Source organism: Salminus brasiliensis, chromosome 25, assembly GCF_030463535.1.
Source record: "Salminus brasiliensis chromosome 25, fSalBra1.hap2, whole genome shotgun sequence".
NCBI classification, from domain to species: domain Eukaryota; kingdom Metazoa; phylum Chordata; class Actinopteri; order Characiformes; family Bryconidae; genus Salminus; species Salminus brasiliensis.
Window position 1 is genome coordinate 18,037,516 of NC_132902.1, and position 27,611 is coordinate 18,065,126.

The window sequence follows — 27,611 nt, forward strand, 5'->3', positions numbered from 1 at the left end:
TGGGCGTGATCTTTTGTCTGGTGAACTGGTTCTGTAGGACTTACCTCACCTATACTAAGGCATTGTTTTAGATGTCCTTTCATTACGTCTTTCTAAAGAGAATGAACTTCAGCCCTTTTTTGCGGTGATCCAAATATAGAAACTGCATGTTCACTGAACTTGTGTTGGCCCTTGGTAGTGTGATTCAAAGTTGTGTCCCTTTGAAGTGCGTAGAAGCCAAGAATAGCCTACTATGATTTCAGTATTGTGAAGAGCACAACTGCGGCGTGTTTTGCTTGATCAGCATGCGGTTCTTGAATCAGATCCGCACAATTCAGCTCAAAAGAGTTCTCATTATCCGTGAATCAGGCATGAGACTAAGGGCCGGCGTGACGCTGCGTGTGTTTGAATTAATCGAAACGTGAGTCATATGACTGAATGGATTACTATCTAAACACTGAAGCCAGGAGCCATGTCTACAGTGCCCCATGCACTGCAACGTGAGGGGCTGCAGAGGCCCGGGGATGATGGGAGAGAGGCTGTAGCTCATCTAGCAGCTGTTTGTGTTGGTCTCCCACAGGCACCTGATATATTCATGTCCTTGGCAGACGAGATGCTGCTTTTCCCCCGTGGATGTCTTGGGAATATGTTGCCACGGCAACGGTTTCAGAGCTCAAATGAAACTGATTAATGCTGCTCTTTCTCGCGAGGTGCCAGAAAACGTGACAAACTTCGCTGGAGCTTTCTGTATTCTGTGACTGCGCGGTCGCAGAGAGTGAGTAATTGTCACTTCCACTACACCCTCGCTGAAAGCCATCAATTTACCAGAAATGCAATCAGCAACAAGATGCAGCATCCAATTGTCGTCAAACCCCTTTGTTGTTAGCAGTTTGTATGACAGGGAAATCTATCTCCTGTAAACAATCGGAAATCTGTAGATGAAATGTGCTAAGTTACTAAAGGGAAGAAGTGGGGGAATTGCTGGTCCACATATACATCCTGAATGATGCTAATGTCTAAATGGTTCTCAGCTTGTGTGGTTTAGGGAAAAACCTTTGATTGACACAGCTGTTCTATACACCATGACAACTCTAAGAACCAATTCTTCAGGACATTTGCCATGACCTTCTTGCATGACAAAATAAAAACAATGAGTATTGTTGTCCCCATCATAAAAGCCATTATCCATTCAATTTGAACAAATAGCAAATGCCTTAGCATAATCATGCAAATATTTTCTTAATTTGTCTGCTGTTTCCCACAATATCAGTCGGTTTTGTTATGTCTATCAAAATGTATTATTCACCCTGCTGAATTGTCCTACACCTAAAATCACATAGGCATAAGTTAATTGCAAATGTCTTTACATTCAGAAGTGCTGAACCAGGCTTTATACATCTTTTTCTAGACTGGTAAATGTGATAAGCTTTCAGGTGGATCCATTTAATTCAAATTTAAAAAAAATCAGTTTCACTGATAATGGAGAGCTTTAGCTCAACAAATAATCAACCAGTTCTATAAAATAAGCTAGACGTGCATCTAAGCATTCTATCTCCTGCAATCAGTCTCTCACATACAGTACAGTATTGTTGAAGTTAATCTATGGGAAAATAGGACAAACCTAAAATGGTAATACACTGAGCTTTGTTTGAGGACTATGCCAAAACAATTGTGAAAACCTGTAATGGTCTATCTAAACAAACAGATACAGTACCTTAGTGTGGGGTATTTAGCCCAATATCTGCCAGTGTAGTCCAAAGCTATAAAAAACAATAAATTATAAATGTAACAATAAATAAACAATATATATAATAAACAATACATTTCTGGCCAGTATTAATACTGATATATTGGCAACATGAAGTATTTTCACTGTCTTTGTTCATAATAAAGTGAAACGAACCATAACACAAGACTGACGTATGCATTGACATAAATACTTAAAGACAGGAACTAAGGATTTTGTAATCTGTAGTGTTGTTTGTACAAAATGCACTCACTGTTCAGGATGATTCGAGAAATGCACCAAAGTGACTGGGAAAAACTGCCTCTTACTGAATGTGTCATTAAACACACATTATTACTATATGCAAATCTTTTCCATAAGACATAGATGCCTTTGTAAATCCTTTGGTGTTTTCCAAATGTGAGGCTTCTTTGGTTCCTATCTCAACTTTCCCAGCAGATTTTCTGGGACATGTGGGAACCCTGTAAATACATACATGCTTAATGCTACATACATGCTACATTAGCCCAAAAACAGTTCCACTATTGTTAAAGAACCCTTTTTGCAGCGTACTTCTGTATTGATATAATTTTTATGGAATTGACCTATTTGACTGGTACACAGCAATGGAAGCAAGAGGTAACACTGAGTTAGCTGTATAAAACATCATGTAGTTATGGATGGTTCTTTTTAGAACCTCCCAAAAATGGTTCTGTTTATCTCCAAAAACATTTCCAATATTGTCAAAGAATCGCTTTGCTTGCAGTGTACTTCTGCATTGATATGTGCTTTTAATAGAGTAGACCTTTTCGATAGGTACAGTAAGTGGCTCCAATACTGGCTGAACTGGCTACTTCAGTTACTCCCCCATCAATTCCTGTCAGTGTGACTCTTGTTTTTTGTCCCGCCTCACTATCTGATTTTGTCATGTGGCCTCCTGTTCCCACGTGGGTCTCTTGGCCATAACGTGCACCAACAGGCCCTTCCCCAGGTCGGAATGAGAAAGCTGTTAGTTATTAATGTGCTGGTCGATACGCAAGTGCACCTGCCTGCTTGTCCATTGGTGAGTAAATTGGCATATGTCCAAGGCTCAGCAACTCCCAGCTCCCATCGGCCCCTGGGGTTACCCCGCTGCTCTGAGCTTTCAATGACTCCACTGAAGCGACAGCTGCCTTCAGCTGCCCTGCAGTATTGCATGAGGAAAGTGTGGTGGTTGACAGAGAGACAGACAGATAGATAGACTGACTGACTAACTAAGAGACAGATTAGTTAGTTAGACAGACAGACAGACAGGCTGGTAGATAGATAGATAGATAGATAGATAGACAGAGATAGATAGAGAGATAGAGAGACAGAGATAGATAGAGAGATAGAGAGATAGACAGGCTATTATTAGCAGAAACTGATGCTAGTGTTTGTTTATTGTAGTGGTTGTTCTTACTGTTCTTGCTGTTCTCGTTGTTCCCAGAGAGTGTTAGAGTTCACTTCAGGTATAGTGCATTCTTGTACCTGCAGTAGGGGAGGATTCACACATTATCACCTCTGTCCTCAGTGGATTCTCTCTCTGACTCTGACCCTTTCCCCCTGCTCTGCAGGCAGCAGAGTAGCTTCCCCTGTGGAGCTCGCCATGCCGGCACTCAGTCAACCACCCCACAGTGGAGTTGTTCCCAAAGCAACTGACCGGCACATCCTGTAAACAAACCAATTACGAAGTGGGCCATTCTTACAGAAGCAAAACTGCCGTCATAAAGAATTTACAGAAAGCAATGTAGCCTGTCTGTGAATCATTTGAATCATTTGCAAAGTAACACATACCACCAGCATGTCCTCAGTCCTAGTAACATTTCAGCACTGCCACAAGAATACTTGGGTCATAAGTCATAAAGAATTCATAGATTAACTACACTAAATCCTCAAATGTTTGTGGACACCCCTTCTAACTAATGCATTCAGCTACGTTAGGTTGCATCCACTGCTGACAAAGATGTGCAAATGCCCACACACAGCTTGTCTAGTCCCTATAGAGAAGTACTGCCAATAAAATAGGATTCTCTGGAACAGGTAGTGTTCTCTAGAATGATGGTGCTTCCTCCAGTGCTTTTGGGATGAATTTTGGAGTTGGTGGTGAGGTGGGGGTGAGCACACTTTTGTTGCTGACTGCAATCAAATCCTTACAGCAATGCTCCAAAAGCTAGTAGAAAGCCTTTCCTGGACAGTAGAGTTACTCCATCAAAAGCAGGATAAACGTTTTTGTATACCTTTAATTTAAGCAATAAATGAGCAGGTGTCCCAATACTTTTGTCCATATAGTGTGTTTTTGTAAATTCTTAAAGTTTCAAGAACCTCCATAGATGGTAATGGTTCTAGGTTTTTTTTTTACTTTACATGATGTAAAGATTCTATAATCCTTTAAAAAGGTTCTTAAGGGAACCTAATGTGGTTCTCCTCAGGGTTCTCCTCCACTCCAGACAACCCTTTTGCCACCTTTTATTGTGATTATGACTGCAACTGTCTGTATCTTTTTTATTCAGTGTAGAACTTAAAATGAAGTAGAACTAAATGTCCAAGTGTCAGTGGGGTCATGGAAAATATAGATGCTGGGAGTCAAGTGCTATTGCAAAGTAAACACATCAAGTGCCAGGATGCAGTTAGGATGATAAACAGATGGTAGAATCATACAAAAGGCCAGAGAGAGAGAGAGAGCATGAGTGAGAGACAGAGAGAGAGACAGGGAGAGGTGGGGTAGAATTTCAGCTGGAGTTAACACGTGAATGGCAGCCAAATCTGAAGGATGCTCAGAAGGCCCAGGCTCATCAGATTGCTCTTGGTTGCCATAGAGACTACGGATGGGGTTGAGGAGCTGTAGAGGGGAGGAGACCCATTGCCAGTGCAGAAATCACAAATAAACAGCACCGAGTGCAGATCAGAAATGCAGTCGCTGAGTACAGTTTATTGGATTAAGCACACTAAAGACGATCTGCTGTTATCACACTGAGCTTATAGGGTTTACAGACGCATTTGCCAGTGCGGCATTCAGGCCATAGATGAGTCTAGAATCTCTCAGGGGATATTACACAGGAGGGTTTTGGCTTTTGAAATGCTGAACTTATAAACAGTATGAGTCTCATAGTGTTTCTCCAGAAATGAAATGTGCATTGCTTATAAGACACTCATTTCCGTTGGCAGTGGTTTAAGATCTAAACTAGGTCCAGTATTCCAACTATGAGGTGTTAACAGTGTAACACAGAGAGCTTGTTTGCTGTTTGTGGCCAAATGGGTGGTATAAGGAGAATTTGTGCACATTTCAGAGTGAATCTTAGTAGAAATGTACTAATTTCTCTTTACATTATCATAAATAAGTTAACCTTTTTCCTTTTTCTGTACTGAATGTTCTGTAATGTGTGGAAGTCCATTCCTGCCACTTGACAAAAACACATTTTCTCCTTTCCAAAAGTATAAAAGCACCTAAATAATGGAGAAGAAGCTCAAAATAAAGAGAATGAATCTCAAAATAGTGACAAATAATGACCTAGCCCCTCAAAATAATGACTTAATATTTTAAAATAATGATATACAATCTGAGAATACAGAGTATCTCAAAATGACTTAATGTCTCTAAAATAATGACTTCTGAGTATCTCAAGAATAATGAGATAGTTTCTGAATTATTTTACGTATCATCTCAAAATGAGACAGTATCTCAGAAATAATAACTTACAACCAGAAGTATAAGATAGTATCTCAAAATACTCCTAAAATAGTATCCTAAAATAGAATTTAAAATAATGATTTAGTGTCTTAGAATAATGAGATAGGTTTTCAAATAAATGACTTAATATCTCAAAATGAGATTATATTTAAAAAAATAATGGCTTAACATCTTAAAGTAATGACATAGCAATTCACTTAATGCAAAAATGTTTTCTTTATTTTAAGTGGCAGGAATGGACTTACATAGTTTAGATGGTTTAGTTACAGTGCCAGTATTCATATTAAGCTGTTTATGTAACAGTGATGGAGTAAACTGAAGGAGAAAAGCTATTTTTGTTCCATTATTTACATTTGTTTTTGAGTAAATATCATCTGTTTGGTTCGCCTTATTGGCTTCTCTGTCTGTCTATCTCACATTCCTTCCTTCACTCCTCTTGTTTTAGTGAGTAATTTTTATACTGTCTTGTGTCTTCTTATGTACTAGCAGGCTTCCATTGAGTTCATAGTGAGCTTTAATTTAAACAGAACACTGTCTGACTGACAAACATGGCACGGTCAGTGAGTGTGGCCAGAAACAATACAGTAAACCACACATGCAACTTGGCATTCAGGCTGCCCATCTGACTGTACTGTAAGTAGCTAATGAGATTTGTGTGGCAGCATAAGACACGGATCGCATGGAATAACAAGGATTCTCACACTCTCTGAATGCTGAACAGAGCCCGTCTCTGGAGGGATCTCAGAACGATTAGCATTAATTAGGCTGCAGTGGCAGAGCAAAGCCCAGGCCCTGTTAATTAATGGAGAAAGATAGGGAGGAGTCCCATTACTAAGCCTGCATGCTAGCGATCCTACTGTCTGTTTTGCTGACAGTGATCTTCTCACGAAGGAGCAGAGCTGAAACTTATTACGATACACTTTGATTATTTTTAAAAACAGTCCAGATTCACGAAGAGGTATATTTAAATGAACCTATAAATAATACAACACAAATTTTCTGGTGAAGTGACACATCCATGCTCCACCCACAAATGCAATCTTCCATAGCAACTGTTGTGAGGTTGGACATGCTTGAATGCTGTAAATGTCATTCAACATAATGAGAGTGCTGCAGACGTTCTGTAGAGCTGCTACATAGTGCTGAATTTCCAGTCTTATTGCAATGCTTCTGAGCTGGACTGTGTTGCTGTAGCTATTTGAAAGTGAGCAGGTGTAACATGATAGTGGCAAATTTGCCACCATGCTAATGTTAGCCTGATCCACATCTAATCTGTCATAATAGTGTGACCTTTTATATACAAACACAATAAAGATCATTAGAAATTAGGGGACACTTCAGACAGAATAGGAACAACTCATCTTGATGATCTTGAAGTATCTTGAAGATGGAAGGAACGACTTTTGAGTAGATATGGGGGGTGTTAGGAGAATTCTTTCTGCAGTCATCCCCCCTGAAATCTTCTCTAAGACACTCCAATTAACCAGGCTTTTTGATGTGGGGGCACTGTTAGTACTAAATTGCTTTTGGTGCTTTGCATCATTAACACTGTGTATAACACTGTGCTCAAACGTTGCTCCCACATCATAGTAGTCTGCTCAGAATATCCCTTTAACCCTTTCACAGGTGAGTTCTGGCTCTCTGTGAGGGTCTCCACAGAGTGAGTTCTTTTGACACAAGCAGTTGGGAGTGTGACCATTACTCAGCAACTCAGCTGTTTTTCATCTGTACAATCTGTACAATATAAGGAATCAACAGGCAGTAGCTGTGCAGACAAGGCAGATCATGAATACTATGGTAATTTTTACTATCATAAAGTAGTGAAACTTCATGACTACATAAAAAGTTTGAAATTAACATTTTAAAGATGCAAAAAATGTAAAGTTATCTCCTTATCTCTCAGCACAAAGTTTAGAGTCCACCATAAAACAGAGCCGTAGTTACATTCTGGCACCTGTAGCTCCTACACCATTCCAAGTGGAATGGAAAATTTTAAATTAGAAGCTGGAGAATAATTGTAGCCAAGCAAAGGCAGCCGTATTTGTTTACAGTGTCAGAAATGTTCTACTGAGGTTATGTGACAGGGTGGTTAAATTATCAAATACAGAGCCAAACCTTTTCTGAGCTGAGCTTGAGTGTATCTTGAGCCCAAAGTTTGAACGAGCACATAGAATTTAACTAACATCTTAGATACTTTCCCTTGTCATTTAAAGGGTTAATAATGCTCTCCAAAGCAGGTAGTCAAACATAGCATTAGGAGTCTTGCTTATGTACTCTTATTGGTGTAGCATGGTGTGCTTGGTCGGCCAGGGAACCGACCCCCAAGTCTGTCATGAGGGTTGCGGTGATGTTACCCACTATGCTACACCAAATGTTACTCACTGTAGTGTCTCATTAAGTTTAATGGCATTTTTTTGTGAAATCATGACTTTAAGGGTGGGGCCAGTTACCCTTACTTATATTGTTTTGTCATCTCTTTGACCATTTTGTGAGTTCAGACGCATCAGCCATCCGCACAGAACTTTGGGATGGTGTTTTTGTGGCAGAAGGCCAGACCCCCCTCTAATAAGTGAAGCTAGGACTGAGAGATATGGCAAAGATAAAGGGAGGTGAAGGGGTGGTGGTGGGTTGCGAAGGCATTGTCATAAACATGTGCACAAAATAGAAATGCAATTTATAGAGTATTATATTGGGTGGGTGATATAAGCTTACACTAATAGTTGGCATAACATAGCAAGGCTTACATCTGATATCCAACATAGTATACACAGACAAAAACACACCAGTACCATCTTCCAAAGTTCATTGGAAGAGACCATACTGTCATGAACCCTGTAGGAGTGGATTTATTGTACCAGTATTGACTGTGCAAGAATACACACACACACACACACACACAAACACATGTCGACCATTCATTTATTGAAAACAAGGCCTGATCTGATCACAGCCCACTCATGAAACCATATTATGCATTTAGACATGTTCATGCCTACAGGAACCTACACACCATGTTTCTCTACACTTTTTCTCTTCTGCCAGCCTCGGTTGATAAAGTGCAAAGCAGAGCAGACAGCCTCCCCCCTCCCTTTCTAGAACACTCTCCAAATCTCTCTAACCATGTCACAGCACCCCCGCATCTCCCCCATTTCTGCCTCGGAGCAGTAAGTGGAGCAGGACACCCTTTTAAAAAGCACCAGGGCAGTGCCTCCAGAGAGGAGGCAGCTGTGAATAGCCCTGGCGGAGCCCAGCCAGGAGCATGGGTGTCAGACGCTCAAACTGGGACACCCATGGAGGTTAAGGCCAGTGAAGTTTGTTTAAAGGATGTTGCCTGGGGAATAGCAAGGGCGGGGCTGGACTGTGATAGAAGAATCCTTCGACTAGAGACTTAATAAGCTTTAAGCTGGTCTGAAGTGCTATTTCTGATCCAGAGCTACATAAAATAAAAACATACACTCCTAATAATAAAGGTGACAAAAATGGGTCTTGAGGCAAAGCCATAGTAGAACTACCTTCAGTCCTGTAAAAGGATGTTCATTTATCTGTACATAGCAAAAACCTTTTGACTCAAAACTCACTTATCACTTATAATAAATTATTTCAGTGTCCTGAGAGGTGGTTCTTCTAAGGCATCACACCAAAGATCCATTTTGGATTCCTTAAAGAACTTTTGGAGGTTCTCCAATTTGAAACTGAGGAGGAACCTCTTAAGGTGCTTTGAGGAACCCTCAAGAAACGTTTTTTAGAAGAAAAAGGTTCAATGAGGGTTCCTCAAAGAACATTTGAATAGTTTAACAAAAATTTTATTTTTTTAACAATGGATGCACCTGTTGCAACAGCAGCATTAAACACTTCCCATTTTTATTAGAAGGGCAGTAGATTTTTAGATTTTTTTTGGAAGGATAGAGTCAAAAAAAGTATGCTTTTTCCCACATCAAAGAGTTAAATATTATATAGAACTACATTGCCACAAGGCATAAAAATCTGAGGCTATACAGGCTACGAATGCTTGCCTAGTCCTGAATTTGTTAATTAACGACAAAAATCAAACCATAAAGCTGTAACATGTTAGCGCATAATTAATTGAAGTTAGGGCCACTCAGATATGCAAGCCACAACACAAGCTCCTCTGAAAGTTTTATTCTAATGGGAGCTCCCAGAATAGAACAATGCATGCGACTCTTTTAAAAAACAAAGCACATTTTGAGTGCTGGAGGCAGGAAGTGCTGCTGGAGAGGGACGGAAACGAGGCTGTGCTTGAGGGATAAATCACACCCGGCATGTATGTTCCTGTGGAAGCAGCAGGAGAAGGCTGGATTTCTCTTTAAGACAACCCCTACTGTATGGTGTAATGAGTATGAAATGTTCCCAGTTCACAGGCTTGATTGGATGTGCAGACAAAAGAGTTGTTGCTATGCACGAGTTGTCGTGGTAACTGGTTCCTCATCCCCTGGCCTCCAAAACCCAGTGAATGGAGCAACATGAACCAGACGCAAACAGTAGAGCAGAAAGCAGCGTCGGCTTCAATGCAAATACACTTTATTGTGCATCAATATTTGCCTTGCCACTGGGCAAAACCAAAGAAATGAAGGAGTGGTATACATATGAGTGGACTGTGTAAAGGTGTATAATGGATATGTACACAGGTGGAATCACTGCAGCTTGACACGAGGTGTAGAATAGGACCAGGTTTTAGAATTAGGCAGCAATGGCATAGAAAACCGCTCCTTTACAATGACTTTTTCTTGATTCAGTTTTGTTTTATTGTTCATTTTTTCCCTGTTTTGCTTATTATTGTGCTAGCCGGTGTTGACCAGAGGAGGATGCTTACCCTTTTGAGTCTTGGTTTCTCTCAAGGTGTCTTCCTCTCAACTTGAGTGAGTTTTTCCTTGCCACTGTTGCCACTTGCTTGCTCAAAAGAGTCTTAGAGCCTAATCTCTGTAAAGCTGCTTTGTGACAACATTTGTTGTAAAAAAAAAAAAAGCCTATATAAATTTTATTGAATTTTGGTTCCAAGACCTGTGTTTGTAATAGTGATGTGTAAGTGGGAAGAACCTTTACACACTCACATCTCTATTACAGACATTGCTTGAAGACCCATTTGAAGCACCTTGTGTAGAAGGTGTTTTCAGTGGATAATTATCCAGTTCCTTTCTTAATACAAGTCAACATCTCAATATCATTACTGTCTATGGTAATCAGTGTGTGGTACAAATACAATTAGGACTGTCAATTGACAAGAACCTGGCAACACAATATGCAGGGGCACTGTATGGGGGAAAAAGTTAGGACAGTGACCGATGGAGGCTGTAAAAGGGGTATTAAAGTATGTCGGCAGAATTGTTGGAGATGTGAGGCCCAGTGTACACAATACAGCAATAGGTATCATGGTATCATACAGGGGATATGATTCAATATACTGCAATCAAAGTTTAGGCAAATAATAACAAAGTCAATAGTAACAGAGTCATCTGTATAAAATCTGAGTAAAGGAGAAGTTGACTCTGGAATCTGAAGACAGAGTGCAACACTGCTTTTTAGTGGTCAGAGTTTAAACACTGCACAAAATTGACCTCTGTCTGCCACTAATCTTTACCTGTAGAATATTCATTATAACTCAATACAGTATTGCAAAACATCAAATCCTGATACTTCCTGATCAATATTTTTTCACCCCTACATACAACACATAGAGATTAAGTTAAAACACACTGACACGATTCCCTTAATACACTCTTTGATTTTCTGTTATCACTGATTTGCAGCAAAATGGCAAAAAGCTTTACCCATGGAAGGTGAAAATGAGTTCTCTAGTATTATTGCTGCTGAGGAAAGGTCAGCCCTGGAAGCTCTAGTGTGCCTGTAAGTGTACTAATTTTGGGTTAGTGTAGGTGTTGTGTACATTTAGAATTTGTGGGCAGGATATGTAAGTCTATAGGTATAGTGCCACATGATTGAAGTTAGAATGACCTGAAATCTGTGAGTTTCCAAAAAATTACATTAAAGTCACCTTAAATGTGAAGCAGACAAGATTTTTGTTAATTACAGGAAATAAATAAACGGAAAAACGAAGTCTATGAGTTCTACATGCGATCAACATATTAAACTGGTGAACTAGGTTTAAGAACTAGTTGTGATTTGCCTCTGAACATACAGAGTGATCTTTCAAGGGGATATTTGGAGTGTCTGCAGTGGCTGTACTGTTTAGGCTGGCCATATTGTATTGTTCAGTTCACACAGGGTGACTGCTTGTATTCCATAACACTTTGCTTTTAAGAGGTATGTATGTAGGAACACAGTTATATGTACTTGTTTTGGGCATTTCAAGACAAATATATCTTAACTTTATCTAAATAAATGACAAAACTGGGATAGCCTACAACATCAGGACCAACCAAATGATCTTGTGGTCCGCTCTTGGGCTGAACTTACCTGGACAACCTGACCTGGCCATGTTGCCAGTTGTTTTCAATGTTTTCCACTTGTCTTCACAATTAATCAGTAGACAGATTAGTAGACGGCTGATTTATAATTGTTCTAGGATCTTTCTAAATCTTATTCCAGACTCCTCTGCATCTACATGCTTCTTTTTTGAAGGCCTCAGAGAGATATTTGGATCTGGCCAGACTCAAATTCTAAGTATTTTGCACACCTAACGCATATGTGACCACAGGTCCTAAAAACAAAAATGTGTGTGTGGGTGTGTGTGCACACAAGATGACGCAGATTCAGTATGTTGGAGGAGGTGACCATGGCAGTAAGTTCCCTCCTGCTGCTCCACAGTGGGTACAGTGGTGTTACACATGGCCAGGGCAACTGCTCCATACTTGTTCCTGCCAGGCCACTAGAGGCTTTGACATGCATGCCAAGCTCATGTGACATGTGGTGTCCCACACTGCTCTGGGTCTGCCCAAGGTCTCATTTAGAATGCTAATAGAGAGGCTTTAGATGCTAATGGAAGAACATATTTACTGTTGATTTTAAAATGTTTTTTAATGTAAAAAACATTAAAATAATTTTAAATGTCTGTTAAAAACTACCTCAGAATGAAACTCATTTTCCTTTTTACAAAGGACTAGTCTAATAAAAAGCTTTGCTTTTGTTGTCTGATTAACGGCACCACAAACGCTCATAGGAGTCTCATAGCCAAGCATAGTTTTGTTTTAAGCAGTATAACAAGTATTCTACAGTAATTTGTTTGTAATTATTGATAGTGTTGCTGTCCTCTCTGGGTACTTACAGGAATGTAGTGTCTGTAGTAGTGGGAAGTAGTTTTCAAGGGAGTAGATGTTGGAGAGATGTTAAAAGCCACTCGGCATGCATTAGCTTTTAGCCTAGCACCGAAACCCACTTGCTTCCCCGGCCTTCGCTTCAAAGTATGGTGGTTTTGAACACCCCTTCTTTTTTATTGAGTTTTTGAAATTCACAGTATGTAAAAGTGATATTTTGTGTGTTCTGAAGCCCACCTACCTAGTCATTCATTCATTCTGCCAATTATTAATGACCTAGGAAACCCTGTACCACTGAAACCCTGTTTTCAAGGGCATTGTCCAAGCAACATTGTTGGCCATGGCTAGCACATAATCAGTTCATGAACAAGTACTAATTCAGTGATAATTGAGCAGTGGCAAAATCACAGTGTTGCTCCCCCAGCTCAGAAATGTGGGCAATGTTGGTGTAAACTCACACTGAGATTAGAGCCACATGATTTTTCACAGCTCCGCTTGCCAGTTAGCCAGCAAGGCACAAATACCCTCCTGGATGCCTGGAAACCATGTTTGCCCACAAGTGCATCCCTGCTTTGATGCGTCTGTGTGTTTTATGTTCTCAGATGTCTTACGGGCACCTGCATTGATGACCATACTCTCAGGGAGCAGCGGATGGGAGAGCATCATTAAACCTTTATGGCGCTTTAATGAGCAGGGCTGTCCAGTGTATGAGACAAAGGAGGAGTTTGGCGTTAGCCGTCTATAAAAAAAATTAACAATAGGTGAAGAACAGAAAGGACTGAGCATAAATATTGCATGTTTCTTGTAGAGGTAATCAAAGAGCACACCCACAGTATAATGTACTGCTGTGGTGCAAGAAGCCTACACATGAAAACAATGTTTTGACCGCACTGACCAGAGCTATTAATGCTGAAATGTTGTTGTCTGACTGGCGGGACAGAAATGTGTAGTGGCAACCTAATGGAGCTGCTTTTAGAAGCAGTTAGCAGAATCAGAATAATGGGTTTTGTACAGTGGGGTCCAAACTAAAATGGTCAAAAACAAGGTTGGAGTCATGAATACTTCTGTTAATCCAGTCTTCATGACAAGGATGGGAACAGTTCACATACACTATCTCAAAATGTTTGTGGATAACCCTTTTAATGAATGCATTCAGCTACTCTAAGTTGTACCCATTGCTGACAGCTTGTCTAGTCCCTGTGGAGAAGTATTGGCGATAGTATAGGACTCTCTGGAGCAGATAAACATAAACATATTGGCACCATGCCTAATTCCAGGTGTGGGCTAGAGGGGTATAAAGCCCCCCAGCATTGAGATGTGGAGCAGTGGAACTGTGGTCTCTGGAATGATGGTGCTCCATTCAATACTGGGATGAGTTGGGGAGTGATGAATGAGGTAGAGTGGGGATCATGCAAAATTCATTCCATTCCTCACAAATGCTCTTGTTGCTGAATACCATAAAATCCTCACAGCAACGCTTCAAAAATGAGCAGAAAGCCTTCCCTGGACAGTAGAGACAGTTACTCCAACAAAAACAGGATAAACTCTTGATTTGGGAGGAAACAGTGAATGAGCAGGTGTCCCAATACATTTGTCCATATAGTGTCCATGAGTTGTAACCTTGCAGTTCCCTTTATACTGCATCTATCACATCTACAGGCCTATATTGGTACATTGAAAACTGTCCTCTGAGTGGCTGTTATCCTTCCTTCATTAAAAGTAAAATGGACTTTTGCATGGACAAGTAGAACCTGGCTGAGAGCTCACTCCACATTAGGAAAATAATGACGCCTAATGCACAGAGGCATTATGGCCCTTCTTTCTGTACACATGCCATCTCCGCAGACCGGCCAAGCAGAGTAATCCAGGCATAGAGTGGAATACATTTCTGAATTATCGCCAACTAATGTAGCTGAGTGGTCCGGATTCAGTGTCATGTGTTCAAATACACACAGAAAGCGCTGTAGAAAGCCTGCAGTTGAACTGCCCCTGTTCGTCATGTTCCTGTTATGTGTAAGTGCCTGGTTTTTGAAGAGTTTATGCAAAGAAAGTTTTAAGATGAATAATTGATCTGCTTGCACACACTGCAGAGTATAAAAATATCACCATGTATTTTTGGAGAGGTGGATTTTCCAGTAGTCTAAACACGTTAAGGACATGGAGGATTATATAAGAGAGTGTAAAGAGAACTAATGGAAAACTAATGGAAAGTAGACATCCCAGTGCAGGAACACAAAAACTGCTGATACTGAATACAGACAGATGCTAGTGCCATCATCCAGCATCTCTGGAAAACGAAGATGCAAGATGACAACACTGTGAGCGCAATTAGACTTTCACAGTTTAGGCTGAAGTGTGTTCTATTTTGAGACACTGTAAAGTCAGCCAGAACAGTGACGTCTGAGCTGAGACTATTGAACTTCAGTAGAATATTCAGTTACTCTGAAACTCTTCCCTCAAGCACAATATTAACATTTGTTTGGAGTGGCGTGCTGAGAATGGATGGTTTTGCATCTTTCAGGATGATTACCCATCCTTGCTTTTTACATATTTGTCAATTCTTGTGTTAAAAGAAAGTCCACATAAAAATCAATCTGGATGCAACCTACATACACCAAAAACCGCAATAGGACTGAATAGTTTGAACATAGCCTAATAGACCTACTTAGCCTGGCAGGTGAGTGGAATCAGGTGTGCTTGAGCAGTAAAGCACATGGTGCAAGAATTTGGTCCTTTAGGCCCAAAATAGTCCACATTTGCTTTAATTGATGTTTTTTTTAATCAAATGAGATTGAAGAAGAACCTTTTTTACATTCCTAAACATTTTTTTCAGAAGCTCCAGATACTGAGCATCCCAGAAACAGAGCATCCAAACCACTGCACATCCACTTCGAAACCTTCTGCAAACATCTACTTTACTAGCTCAGCATTAGAGTAAACATACTACCATGCTACTAGCCTTCACCATGGTCCATAAGTAGTATTGTATTTCCAGTCAGGTGCCTGTGACTACCTACTAAAAACACATCCATCAACACCATCACTCCCTCCCCCTTAACTTATCCCACCAACACCACTCCACCCCCGCCCAAGCAATCTCATCTCACTCTGAAGAGAATCATGACCCATGACATTTACGAAAGGCCAGCACTGGTCTCCAATGGCTGGATCTCTGACCCTCTCTCTGGCAGCTCTGTAGCCCCAGGGACTCTGGCTCGTGTGCGATGGGTCCCCACAGAGTCAGCTTGATGGAGTATCAGCACCAGAAGCCATGCCTTAAAGGACAGGCATCAAACAGCAACGTGGTTGGGGGTGCTGTCAGTAGTTTCCAGCGCCGCAGAGCTTTGATGCTTCTCGATGCATGTCCACCAGAAGAGAAGAAACACGGCTGCAGAGACACAAAGCCAACTACAGTCAGGCCCTCTCAATGGGTCTAAAAACATACAGCTACAGACGCACAGACTGAGCCCCAAATGTGGGTGCAAGGCAACATTGGGTTACATAAGAGAACGTGACAGGCTTTCATCTGCAGGAAGCGAGGTAGAACAAGAGAAAGAGGTAGAGACAGAGAGAGGTGATGTAAGGGAGAAAGGGGGAGGCTGCTGCGCTATTTTTGAGACACTTGAGCAAGGTTCTCTCTCTCACTCTCTCTCTCTCTCTTTCAATACAACAAGTCAGCTTGGGCACAAAGGCCACTTAACACAGTGCATTACTGTTTTTGCCAGTGATGCCATAGAAGAACCATTTATGGTTCCATAAAGAACTATTTTTGTAAAATAAATAAATGAATAAATAAATAAATAAATAAATAAATAAATGAGGCATGGACTCCACAAGACTTTCTGAAGGTGCCCTGAGATATCTGGCAACAAGACACAAAGAGCATCAGTCCAAGTCCTTTAAGTTCTTAGGTGGGGGCTCCATGGATCGCATTACTGAGCCTTAGACACCAATGACCCTGTCACTGGTTCACTGGTTGTTCTTCCTTTGATGATTCTTGGTAGGAACTGACCTCTGCATAAAAAAACCCCACAAGACCTGCCCTACAAGACTCTACCCAAGGGCTTTCAATCCCACTACCCTATTTCTGGCATTAAGCATAATACCAATAGATTCATGCTCCAGAGAGTCCTATTCTATTGGCAGTAATTCTCTACAGAGACTAGACAAGCTGTGTGTGTGCATTTGTGTTAGCAATGGGTGCAACTTAAAGTAGCTGGATGCCTTCATTAGAAGCAGTTTCCACATTTGTACACAGAGTGTATATCAGTCTTAGAAGCACAGTAAAAATACAGAGGAGGAAATGCAGGAAAATGGTTATGCATAAATGAATTATGGCGGTTATGAATTTGGGATGTTAATCCCACACACAGTAATTATAAATGTAGGATCTGAATGTATGAACTTATGTTACATACGTATGTAGCATTTTCATACATCAGACAGGAAGCCAATGCATTACATTCATTATGACAGTAACTTCTGCACTTGCTGTATTGCTCTATCAGTGTGTGCATATGTGTGTGTGTGCGAATATGTGTGTGTGTGTCAGGGCCATTGATTCCCATTAGCCTGTGTCATGCAGATAAGATGATATCAGGGCCGGATTTACAAATGCTATAATGCAATTGGACGTCTGCATAAGGTCGGCAACTGAAGTGGTGGAAATACTCCAAGGTACAGCATGGCTGCATTAGTAGTCTTAGCTTCATCCCCTTTCACATTTAAGTGCCTAATTGCAGAGAACTGCAATTTGCTTTTTTTGTTACAGATAGAGCTTTTATTCTAAAACACAAAGGGCCTTATTCACTGATATCCTCTTAATAATTCTTCTAAAATTGTTCTTGAGAAGAGTTAAAAATGGATGTAAGATTTATGGTATATTTATTTATTTATTTATTTAATTTGTTTGTACTACAAATTCACTCACCCATTTGTAACGCCCCCTAGCAGTAGCAGCGATCCCAACACTATGGTTTCTTCAATACATGCACAGCCAGTCACCACTTCTTTTCGAACTGCTGCCGGTGTGGCATTACTGGGCAGCCAACATGCTCGGAGGAAAGCGCCAGGCCCCCGGCACCACCGCACCAGCTAACATACACCTGTGCTGGCAAACATTGCTTAAAAATGGTGAGGGGAAAGAGCTCCATCTACCCGCCCAGAGAGAAACGCTCAGGCTATACCTGCTTTCGCTAATGCCAGGTTTAGCCCTGTTAGCCGACAGAAGCCTCAGGTTGGAGAGATATCATTGTTTGATTGCTGCTAGCTTGTTCGCTATGTGTGTACTACTAAAAACAGGTGATCTGAGCAGGTTTAATATCTGGACCTGTTGGTGACTCTAAATTCTAACTCTAAAGTCAGGAGCACCAAAGCAGGCGCACCAATGCCGTTTGGGTGTGTCCAATGATCTACCCACGTATCTTTATCTATTTTCTCAGCCATATTTTTTTCTTTTTCTTCTGTGTTTTCACTGTGAATCAGCTCATACATGTAGTGTTCAAACTGTATAGACAAAAGTATTGGGACACCTTATTCATTGTTTCTTCTGAAATCAAGGGTATTCTGCTTTTGTTGTGAATTTCCCCACTGCGGGACTAATAAAGGATTATCTTATCTTATCTTAACATCCATTTCCAGCAGAGTGCTTCCAATACTCTACTCAATACATATAGCCCCTTAAAGCCACACAAATCACATACCCATTATTAAAATATTAAATATTTGAACAGTATTAAGATATTTACAGTTAATTTGTTTATTTAATTCTGTTCTGGGTGAATGTATGCTATTGTGAACATGCACAATGTTCTTTCATAGGTCATATTCGCTAGTAAGTTCCTGTTAGATCATGTATATGTTGTTAGTTGTAAAGATGAGAGAAGTGAGCTGTGGTCTAGGTGCACTTAGATTAGCCTGTGAGATTGAGGGTGTACATAGAGTGTTTTGTCTCGATGTAAGATTTCATGCGTGGGACTTGGTGTAGGAGGTTTTGCGCAAGGCCTGTACGAGCCCGCTCTGTTCACCTGTAAAGCAAGCAAGGACACACTGGGAAAAAAAATCTGCTGCATTTGATGAAAGAAATGTGAAAATATCCTCCAGAAATCAGGTAAAATTCTACAATAAGCAACACTGTTATTCTAAAGGAACTGCGTAGAGAATAATTGGTAAGCTGTCTTTAAAGTCAACCATAAGTCAAATTGATCTTTAATTTACCTTGTTAGTCTATCTTCCTTATTTTCCATATCATATCATATATATACAAAATATATATAAATGTATATTATAAGTGTAACAAATTATTTTCCTTAATAAAAATAATTCAACTTTGATACCATATTGACACGTCTGCTACGGGCCATGTACTCAGATTCTACCCATTCTCTCGATGGACAATCACTGCTTGAGCACTCCAACTCCCAGAATGCATCTGTTGATCATTACCTCGCTTATCCTCCACTGTGAACTTACTGTCTTCAGCAGTGTCTGATTACCTGTCCCCTTTTATACCTGTTTGTTTGATTCGCATGTTGCAAAGTATTGCCACTGTTTTCCAGAGATGTACTGAGTGGAGTTCTTTGTTTGCGTTTCTGTGTTTTTGGCCCATTTTCTGGTCTCTTCAGACTCCAGACGGTTTTGTTTTGTTTTTTCTGTGCTGGTGTTCGACCCTGGTTTCACTCCGCTTTTCCATTTTTGCCTACTGTTCTCATTCTGATATTTTAGTTTTGAGTCTTGCTGGCTTTGACCCTTGTCTGTAGTTTGACTATTAGCCCTTAATATTAAAGCCTTTTCTCTTGACTTTTATCAAGAGTGTCTAACTATAATCTGTAATGTTACAGATATTTAGAAATGTATCAATATTCAATGCTATTTTCAACACCAACAAAAGATAATAGCCATGCAAAATATGCATATGATAATAACCATATCTTGTATTTGGGACTAAATCCTCTCTGAAGTTGCCAGAAGTGTGGCTCCTCTCAGAAGTCTATTGGAAAATCTTCAGGATTATTTCTGCCCAATGTTCCAGATTTGCCTTCACTTTTCCACTCACACTTGAAATAACTGAACGCCCACTTGAGTGCCTCCATACTCAAGAAAACCCAGGAAAACTCCACCGAATGTAATGGAATATTTACTCGCATTCCAGTTCTCCTAGGATTGACATAACTTTTTTTAATGTCTCATTTAAAAGAAGGTAAAGGAAGGTGCTGGAATCTTGACTGAGCACACAATCTGTAAAAATATGCAAATGCATATGCATAAATCTGAGGATAAAAATGTCCGTAAACTTTAGCAAAATGGGCTGTTTCATTTGATTTCTTCACATTTCACAGTCATTATATCAGACTGACATCACTCGCCTTGAGAGCTCATTAGGTCAGTCATTTGGAGACAGTCTCCCACTGCACTGATACTTTGTGAGAATGCGAGAGAAAAAAAGAGCAAGAAAGCGAGATAGGGAGATTTTAAGATAGCTGCACTTCTCTGATGCTGAAGGCTGCTACAGATGGTACGTTTATGCTGTTATTTCTTCGGGCTCATTACTGAACATCGTAGAATGGCCTGCAGCTTGCAAAGCATTCAGCTCCAATTATGCCTGCCAATGGCCATCTCTGGCTCTGGTATCCATATTTAGAACCATTGCTTGTCATCAAACAGTGTGTTTAGATGTTTATGCATTTAGCTGCCTGTTTGTCTATCAACTCGATACATGAATGCACTCTATTACAGTCCCAAACTGTTGATTGCTCTGTGATGAACATCATAGAAACGTGTCTGAAATGCCTGATCTCTGCAGTGTGAATTTGTTCATAGGATCAGTATGAAATCTCTTCAGACTGTGCCTAACAACACATGCCAAATATCGTAAAATCACTGCATTGCATGATATCTCATGGATTACATCAACATTATACAACAGTGACCACATAAAATATTATATTGACCAATCGTCAATAAATAATTACATTTATTACGATTACAGTAAACAGTTCTCATATTAGACAACCCAGCCAACATGCTCATGTGGGACTCACATGGGTGGAATGTGGGCTAGGTTTGTTCTAGGTGGGCATGGGCTCTGGGTGGGTTTGTACATGTGTTGTTACTGGGGCACGGGTGGGCTTACCAAATGGGCCCCACCATAATCTCACATGGGTCCCATCTAGGCCCTGTGCGCATTGCATAACCTAGATGGGGCTCATGCTTAATCCTTCTTCGTCTCATTACTGACCCTAATAGGCATTCACATGTGGAGCCAACATGGAACCCATGGACAGAACTTACTGGTTTGCAGATGGGCTACCAGAGCAGGTGCCACATGGGTGTGTTATCTGGGAATGTAGTTTGCTAACAGTAGGCAATGGTTGCCAAACAAAGATTGTTCTCCAAACAGGATAATGGTTTCTAATCAACAGAGTTTTAACCTGACATAGAATTTAACTGTTTAACTTAGAGAACCAGTTCTGAGATTTGAACCCTCATACCCAGTCCTGATGTCTACAAACCTTGGGAGATATCGTAGCAGAAGGGCAGAAGCAGTTGTTCCCTGTAACAGCAATAACATTAATAGATCACTGGTGTGGTGTGTCCTTCCCTGACAGGCTCAGAAGCTAAGGGAATAAGTAGTAAATCAGGCTGTCTAATACTGCAGGATAGTGTGTACATTTAGCACAGAACCTCCTGTGCTTTTTACATCCTCAACTTTCACACCTAGCTTGCATAGTTCTTGACCACACCTCGGGTCTAGGCTAATGTTACACCACTCTCTTTTCCTGACATGTGTACCATGCCTGGTCCTGGTACACATGGCTCAACATTGTAGTGGTGTTAAGTGGAGTTATACAACACCTTTTATCCGTCTCTGGCTGGCTAATCTTTATAGTTCCACTAAAAAATCCTCAGGTGAGTAGAGGAGCAGAGTTTATGTAGTCACAGGAGAAAACATGGCATCTTTATTTACAAGCTGTTAAAGGACTCAGCTTACGATTAATGTAAGATAGAAGCTGCAGTCATACAGAATTATTGGCAGGCTTAGCACAAATGAGTCAGGCAAAAAAAACTTTACCCTTCAAATTCACTGTAATATCATTTGTAATGAGGCTTTTGACAACTCCATTACCTTACTCTGATAGCTTGTTGGTTATCAGGCTAAAGTCATCATGGCAAACAACCAGAACTAAGGCAGTACATGACAGTTTGAACCAAAGCTAATACTTAAGTCAGATAAATGTTCAAAAAACTTGTTTTGCGACACACAATGTTTGCTTGGCTAGCTAATTAGCACAGCCGGGCTAACCTAGCAACGGGTGTGTGCATTTCAGTTGAAAACTCTACACACTTTGCACTTCCGCAGGGTACACAAGCAGTTGGACTTCAATGAAAACGGGAAGGTATGCCCACAGGACCACCACAGAGCAGCCATTATTTGGGTGGTGGGTCATTCTCAGCACTGCACTGACACTGACATGGTGGTGGCGAGTGTGTTAGTATGTGTTGTGATGTTCACGTAGATCAGACACAGCAGTGCTGCTGAAGTGTTTAAACACTGTGTTCAGTCACTGTCCACTCTATTAGACACTCCTACCTGCGCAGTTTGTGTTGGTTATCCTCTTGTCCTTCATCAGTGGTCACATGACGCTGCCTACAGGGCGCTTAAGGCAGGATATTTAAGGACTATTCTTAGTCCAGCGGTGGTGCTGAGGTGTTTAAAAACTCCAGCTAACACTAGGAGTAACTAGTAACACTAACACACTACCACCATGTTGGAGAGTGACCCACCACCCAAACAATTGATCTGTGATCTGAACTTGATCTGTGGTGGTCCTGTGGGGTCCTGGCCATTGACAAACATCTATGTGCTGTTTCATAAATGTAAATGTGTCATACAGACTGGGTCATCACTTTCAGTACCATTGATCACTGTAAACTGTGGTTTCTAAAAAGAAGCGTATTGTCTTCAGTATGTGTCTTATGTCTGTGTCTACAAAACTATAATAATTATCAGTCAATTAATAGTAGTAATTATGGCTGTGGGTGAGGACAAGCTCTAGAAGTTTTTGTGTTAACATGTTCTCTTCTCTCCTCCCCCCTTTCTTTGTCTCTGTGTCTCTCTCTGTCTCCTGTCCTCCAGTGGGTGGCATTCGCCTCTCTGTTCTTCATCCTGGTGTCTATAACCACGTTCTGCCTGGAGACACACGAGGCCTTCAACCCTATCATCAACCGCACAGACACCGACCCCCTGGACAACAGCACACGGATCTACCAGGAGACAGAGACCGAAGTGTACCTGACCTACATAGAGGGTGTGTGTGTGGTATGGTTTACCTTCGAGTTCCTCATGCGTGTCACCTTCTGTCCCGACAAAAAAAAATTCATCAAGAACACGCTCAACATCATCGACTTTGTGGCCATCCTGCCTTTCTACCTGGAGGTGGGCCTAAGCGGCCTGTCCTCCAAAGAGGCTAAAGATGTGCTGGGGTTTCTGCGGGTGGTCCGCTTTGTGCGGATCCTCCGGATCTTCAAGCTGACGCGCCACTTCGTGGGCTTGCGGGTCCTGGGCCACACCCTGCGGGCCAGCACCAACGAGTTCCTCCTTCTTATCATCTTCCTGGCCCTGGGTGTGCTCATCTTCGCCACCATGATCTACTACGCTGAGCGAATCGGTGCCAAGCCCAACGACCCACGGGCCAGCGAGCACACGCACTTCAAGAACATCCCCATCGGCTTCTGGTGGGCCGTGGTCACCATGACCACGTTGGGCTACGGAGACATGTACCCGCAAACGTGGTCGGGCATGCTGGTGGGAGCGCTGTGCGCTCTGGCTGGGGTGTTGACCATTGCCATGCCTGTGCCGGTCATCGTCAATAACTTTGGGATGTACTACTCGCTGGCCATGGCGAAGCAGAAGCTACCAAAGAAAAAGAACAAGCACATCCCGCGTGCCCCGCAGCTGGGCTCCCCCAATTTCTGTAAGTCGGGCATGAACTCGCCCCACCACAGCACGCAGAGCGACACATGTCCGCTGGCCGCCCAGGACGAGGTTTTAGAAATGAACCGAGCAGGTAGGAAACCCTTCAGGGGCATGTCCATCTGAATGAATTAGAAAAAGAAAAAGAGACAGAGCTAAACAAAATTGTAGCCTAAGAATGAGACTGAACCCTCTTGTTCCTTCCCTTCCGCCTCACCGACTGTCTTCACTGTCCTCTCAGCTTTGATGCCTGCTGTCACTCTTGTGGCCTGAATGCAACATTTCTCACTTACTCAATCAACTTTGCAGCTGCAGCCAGAAGCATTACAAAACAAAAAACAGCCACTCAGCATTCTTACATTCCTCCCGTACACACACACATACCTATACCCTGTGGCACCACAAGGAAAAAAGGTGGAAATCTTTCCACTCTGGCACATTTAAAGGTGAACTGCATTCCTAAAGAAAAGGTATAGCACACTCATTTGGCTCCAGCTTGGTTTTGTGTTATATTTAGCATGGCCTGTTTGGCTCTTTTGTATTTGTCAAATACAGTACCAATCAAACGTTTGGTTGAATGTGTGCTGACCATCATCTTAAAAACATTTGGTAGCTGGATAACATGCCCATGTGTGGCCTGTATGGGTAGCCCAACCAGTTTTGTCCATATCTTTCATGTTGGCCCCACATATTGATGCCCAAGAGGGACTAGAGGGGGTTAAACATGGGCCCCATCTGGGTTGTACATTGCAAATAGGGCCTAAATGGGACCCATGTGAGATTAGGGTGGGCTGTAACGATGGGGCCCATTTGAGAAGCCTGATTGGGACACATACACATTGACACAGTCCTACAACTTAGGCCTACTTGACACACATTCATCCAGTTGTGTCTAATTGGTACTGTATGTATAGTTAATCTAGCCAATTATGACACAGAGGTCTCTCCATCACATACCTATTGACTATTGATTGGTCATATATAATAGTCTTTCTTTCTTGGGTGATTGTAGCTATTTGACTGCAAAGCCAGACAACTCTTTAGTCGTTAAGTGTTTATACTGGAGGGCTCCAACCAGTTTGAGGACAAACCTCAACCAGCAGTATTTTGCTATAAGTCACGCTAGCCCTGATTGAAGGCTAAACAAGGAACCCCTGAGCTAGCATGTCTATATGTTTTTAAACAGGCCATTTTCTAACTGCTGATAACATCTATTTTGATCATAATAACCTCTTTTGGATACATACAATAAGAGCAATTTACTTATTTACAGACACTAGAATGCCAGAGTGTGCATATTTGGACATGTTTTATCAATCCAAACTCAGCTACTCGAACTACTAGTGTTCTAATACCACTACTACTGTTCACATACCATTTGCAGCATTTGGTTAACACAACTGATTTGTTCAGCAGCTGTTTACTGTAAATAAGTTACACTTTTGCTGCACCAAACCTGGCTTGCACGCCCCCAAGAGGTAGAAATGTCAGTTATGCTGCTTCTGTAACTGTGCCTTTAATGATGATAAAATAGAGAGAATTTTCCCTCGTTCACAGGGGTGGGCAATGCTGGCTCTGGAGGGCCAGAGTCCTGCATAGTTTTATGTTTTTTCCTGTTTTCATCTGTTAATTGTCAGGTTTAGTAGGTTTGTTAGGGTAGGTAAATCAGCAAGCTGTGCTGAGTTCCGCCCCCCTTGCCAAGCAGACAAACAAAGTAGAAAAGCCTCTGATTGGCTGTTGTAGATCCTGCCTGTGCCTCCTTTAAGCCCCGCCTCCACATGTCCGTAACGTGCATTTTTTCAAACCCACTGATATTTGAGGTGAATATACTCTAGTTATAGGATGCCTACATGTAGTCTGTCACAGAGTTAAACCTTTGGATGTTTGCACAGTCTTTCCAGTAGTGTCTTAGTAGTCTTAGTAAAAGGCTGTCTGACCAGCAAGAAGGAAATAACTGCCATGTTGCATTCTTGAATAAGTGTCTTACAGTGAGAGTAAGAGTAAGAGCAGATAAGTGCCTTCATTGGCAGTACTCAGACACTGTCTAGAGAGAAAGAGAGAAAGAGAGAGAGAGAGACGTGGCATTGCCTGATCCTGAGTGGGAATTGTTTCATTAGTGTGTAATTGAGAGTGGCCCTCTCTGTGTCATTTTTCTGTCTAGAGGGGATTTCCCCATGCCTGGGCTGAAGAGCCAATTACACTGCAGATGTATGTGTACAAACAGGCCTACTACTACTACTACACACACATACACAATGGTCCACCTGTGCTCACAAACGGCACCTCCCTCTCTGTACACACACACACACACACACACACACACACACGGAACATAACACATAATGCACAAGTAAATGCACAAATGACTAGTTTCATTTCTCCTATGTAAACCAGATAACTATTTTTAGTTCATTTCTAAGTAAAAGCAATCAGCAGTGTTTTTTTAATAGTGTTTCAGAATAATGAGGTTGAAATGTTCAGTCTTCAAAGAGGGATCCTGACAGTATGATGTGTAGATAATGGTATTGTTTCAGTGTAATGATGAAAGGACTGTGTGACAGGTGCTGAAGCGAGTGAGCTCACTCAATGAATAAGGATGTCACTATCAGTGGATGGAAAGTAGGGATAGCAATGAGTCATAAAGGAGCAGTAGCAGTGTGTATGTGTGTGTGTGGAAGGGGAGAAAGGCATATGGACTGAGAATGAGAAAAAAAGAGAGGTAGTGTCATATTATGACGACATAAGGAATCCAGCAGTATTTCGTTGTTGGCGTGAAAAGAAAATTGTATCTTAATATTTGGCTTTTTTTACTTTGTCTGGCAGTTCTTCATTATGTTGTGTCCAAATGTCATGATGAATGGATTAATGGAAATGGTCCAAGTCTCCTGTAAAGTTGCTGTTTTGAATATATATGTCGTTTTTGCATGAGAGCAATAATATTAGTCAATGCCCCTTTCAAGAAACCATCTCTTAACACTGGATAATGTTTTTTTTTTTTTTTTGATATACCTTTTATTTCTGACCTTGAACACAAAGCATGCCTCTAAAATGTTTTTTTTTTTTTTAGAGAATTTGAATCTAATCCTCCTGAAATTCTAAACCAATAAGCACTGAGAATTTGGCCTGTAACAATTAGCTGCTCTGAGGCTGTTGTGTATTCACTGTCTGGTAGTTCTTTGTAATGAGCGCCATGAGAAATGATCAGTCATGAGTTTACCTGTGTTAGCTGACCAGTATTACATATATTTCTCTGAAGGAGGTTCACCCAAAGCTTTACTTTACTCAGTTCTCTAAGTGATAAAGACTTATCCATTAACAGTTCAGCGTATTATACAGATGGGCAGCATGTACAGACTTGTAATGCAAGTGTGGCCAGCTTTGTCCCCTTTGCATTTTGTGGTTCTCTCCATTTTGGAAAAGTACTTCCAATGTTTATTCTGTCTATCACATTGCTTGTTGTGACAGGATTTGTTTTTTGTCACTATTTGGCCATAGTGATGCAGGGTGCTGAACGGCTTCCAGATAGAGAAGGGGTGGGTAATGGGGCCCGTGAAGAGTGTCTTATACCGACTGACAAGAGGTCAGTGGAAGCCAGTGGAAGTATTAATGTCTTAATTTCTATACATTTCACAGTTTTGAATTATTACGACCATGAAGAGAAAATCAACAAATGCTCCTTCATATCATGACCTTTCATATCCAAGCCAGTATGACGGATCTGAGGTACAGTGTTTAGTCCCGCATTATGCCATGGATGTAGCAATGGGCAAAGAAGGAAAGGAAGTTTTTAACAACCCCCAGACCCCCCCCCCCCCTCCCACACACACACACACACTCACACCTTCTCCCGTTTCCATTTGATCTCCTGTTTATTTCATTCTGCTGCCTCTGTATTGCGTTTAATGCTGTGCTGGAGCATGTTGCCATGGCAACAGTGTCCAAGCAACCACACAATAGGAATCGGGCCCTGCATCGAGCTGCAGTCATTCACTCCAC

At 41.3% G+C, this 27,611-nt stretch overlaps 1 protein-coding gene across 5 annotated transcripts in view; it reads left to right on the forward strand.

Annotated features, from left to right (window-relative positions):
- The window catches only part of kcnc1a (potassium voltage-gated channel, Shaw-related subfamily, member 1a), a 48,376-nt gene that overhangs the window by 5,054 nt on the left and 15,711 nt on the right, over positions 1-27,611 (forward strand). For all 5 annotated transcript variants that reach the window (XM_072671759.1, XM_072671761.1, XM_072671760.1 and 2 more), the window contains one exon: positions 22,779-23,709. In XM_072671759.1, coding sequence (XP_072527860.1) covers positions 22,779-23,709 — 931 coding nt within the window. The remainder of the gene's footprint in view (positions 1-22,778; positions 23,710-27,611) is intronic.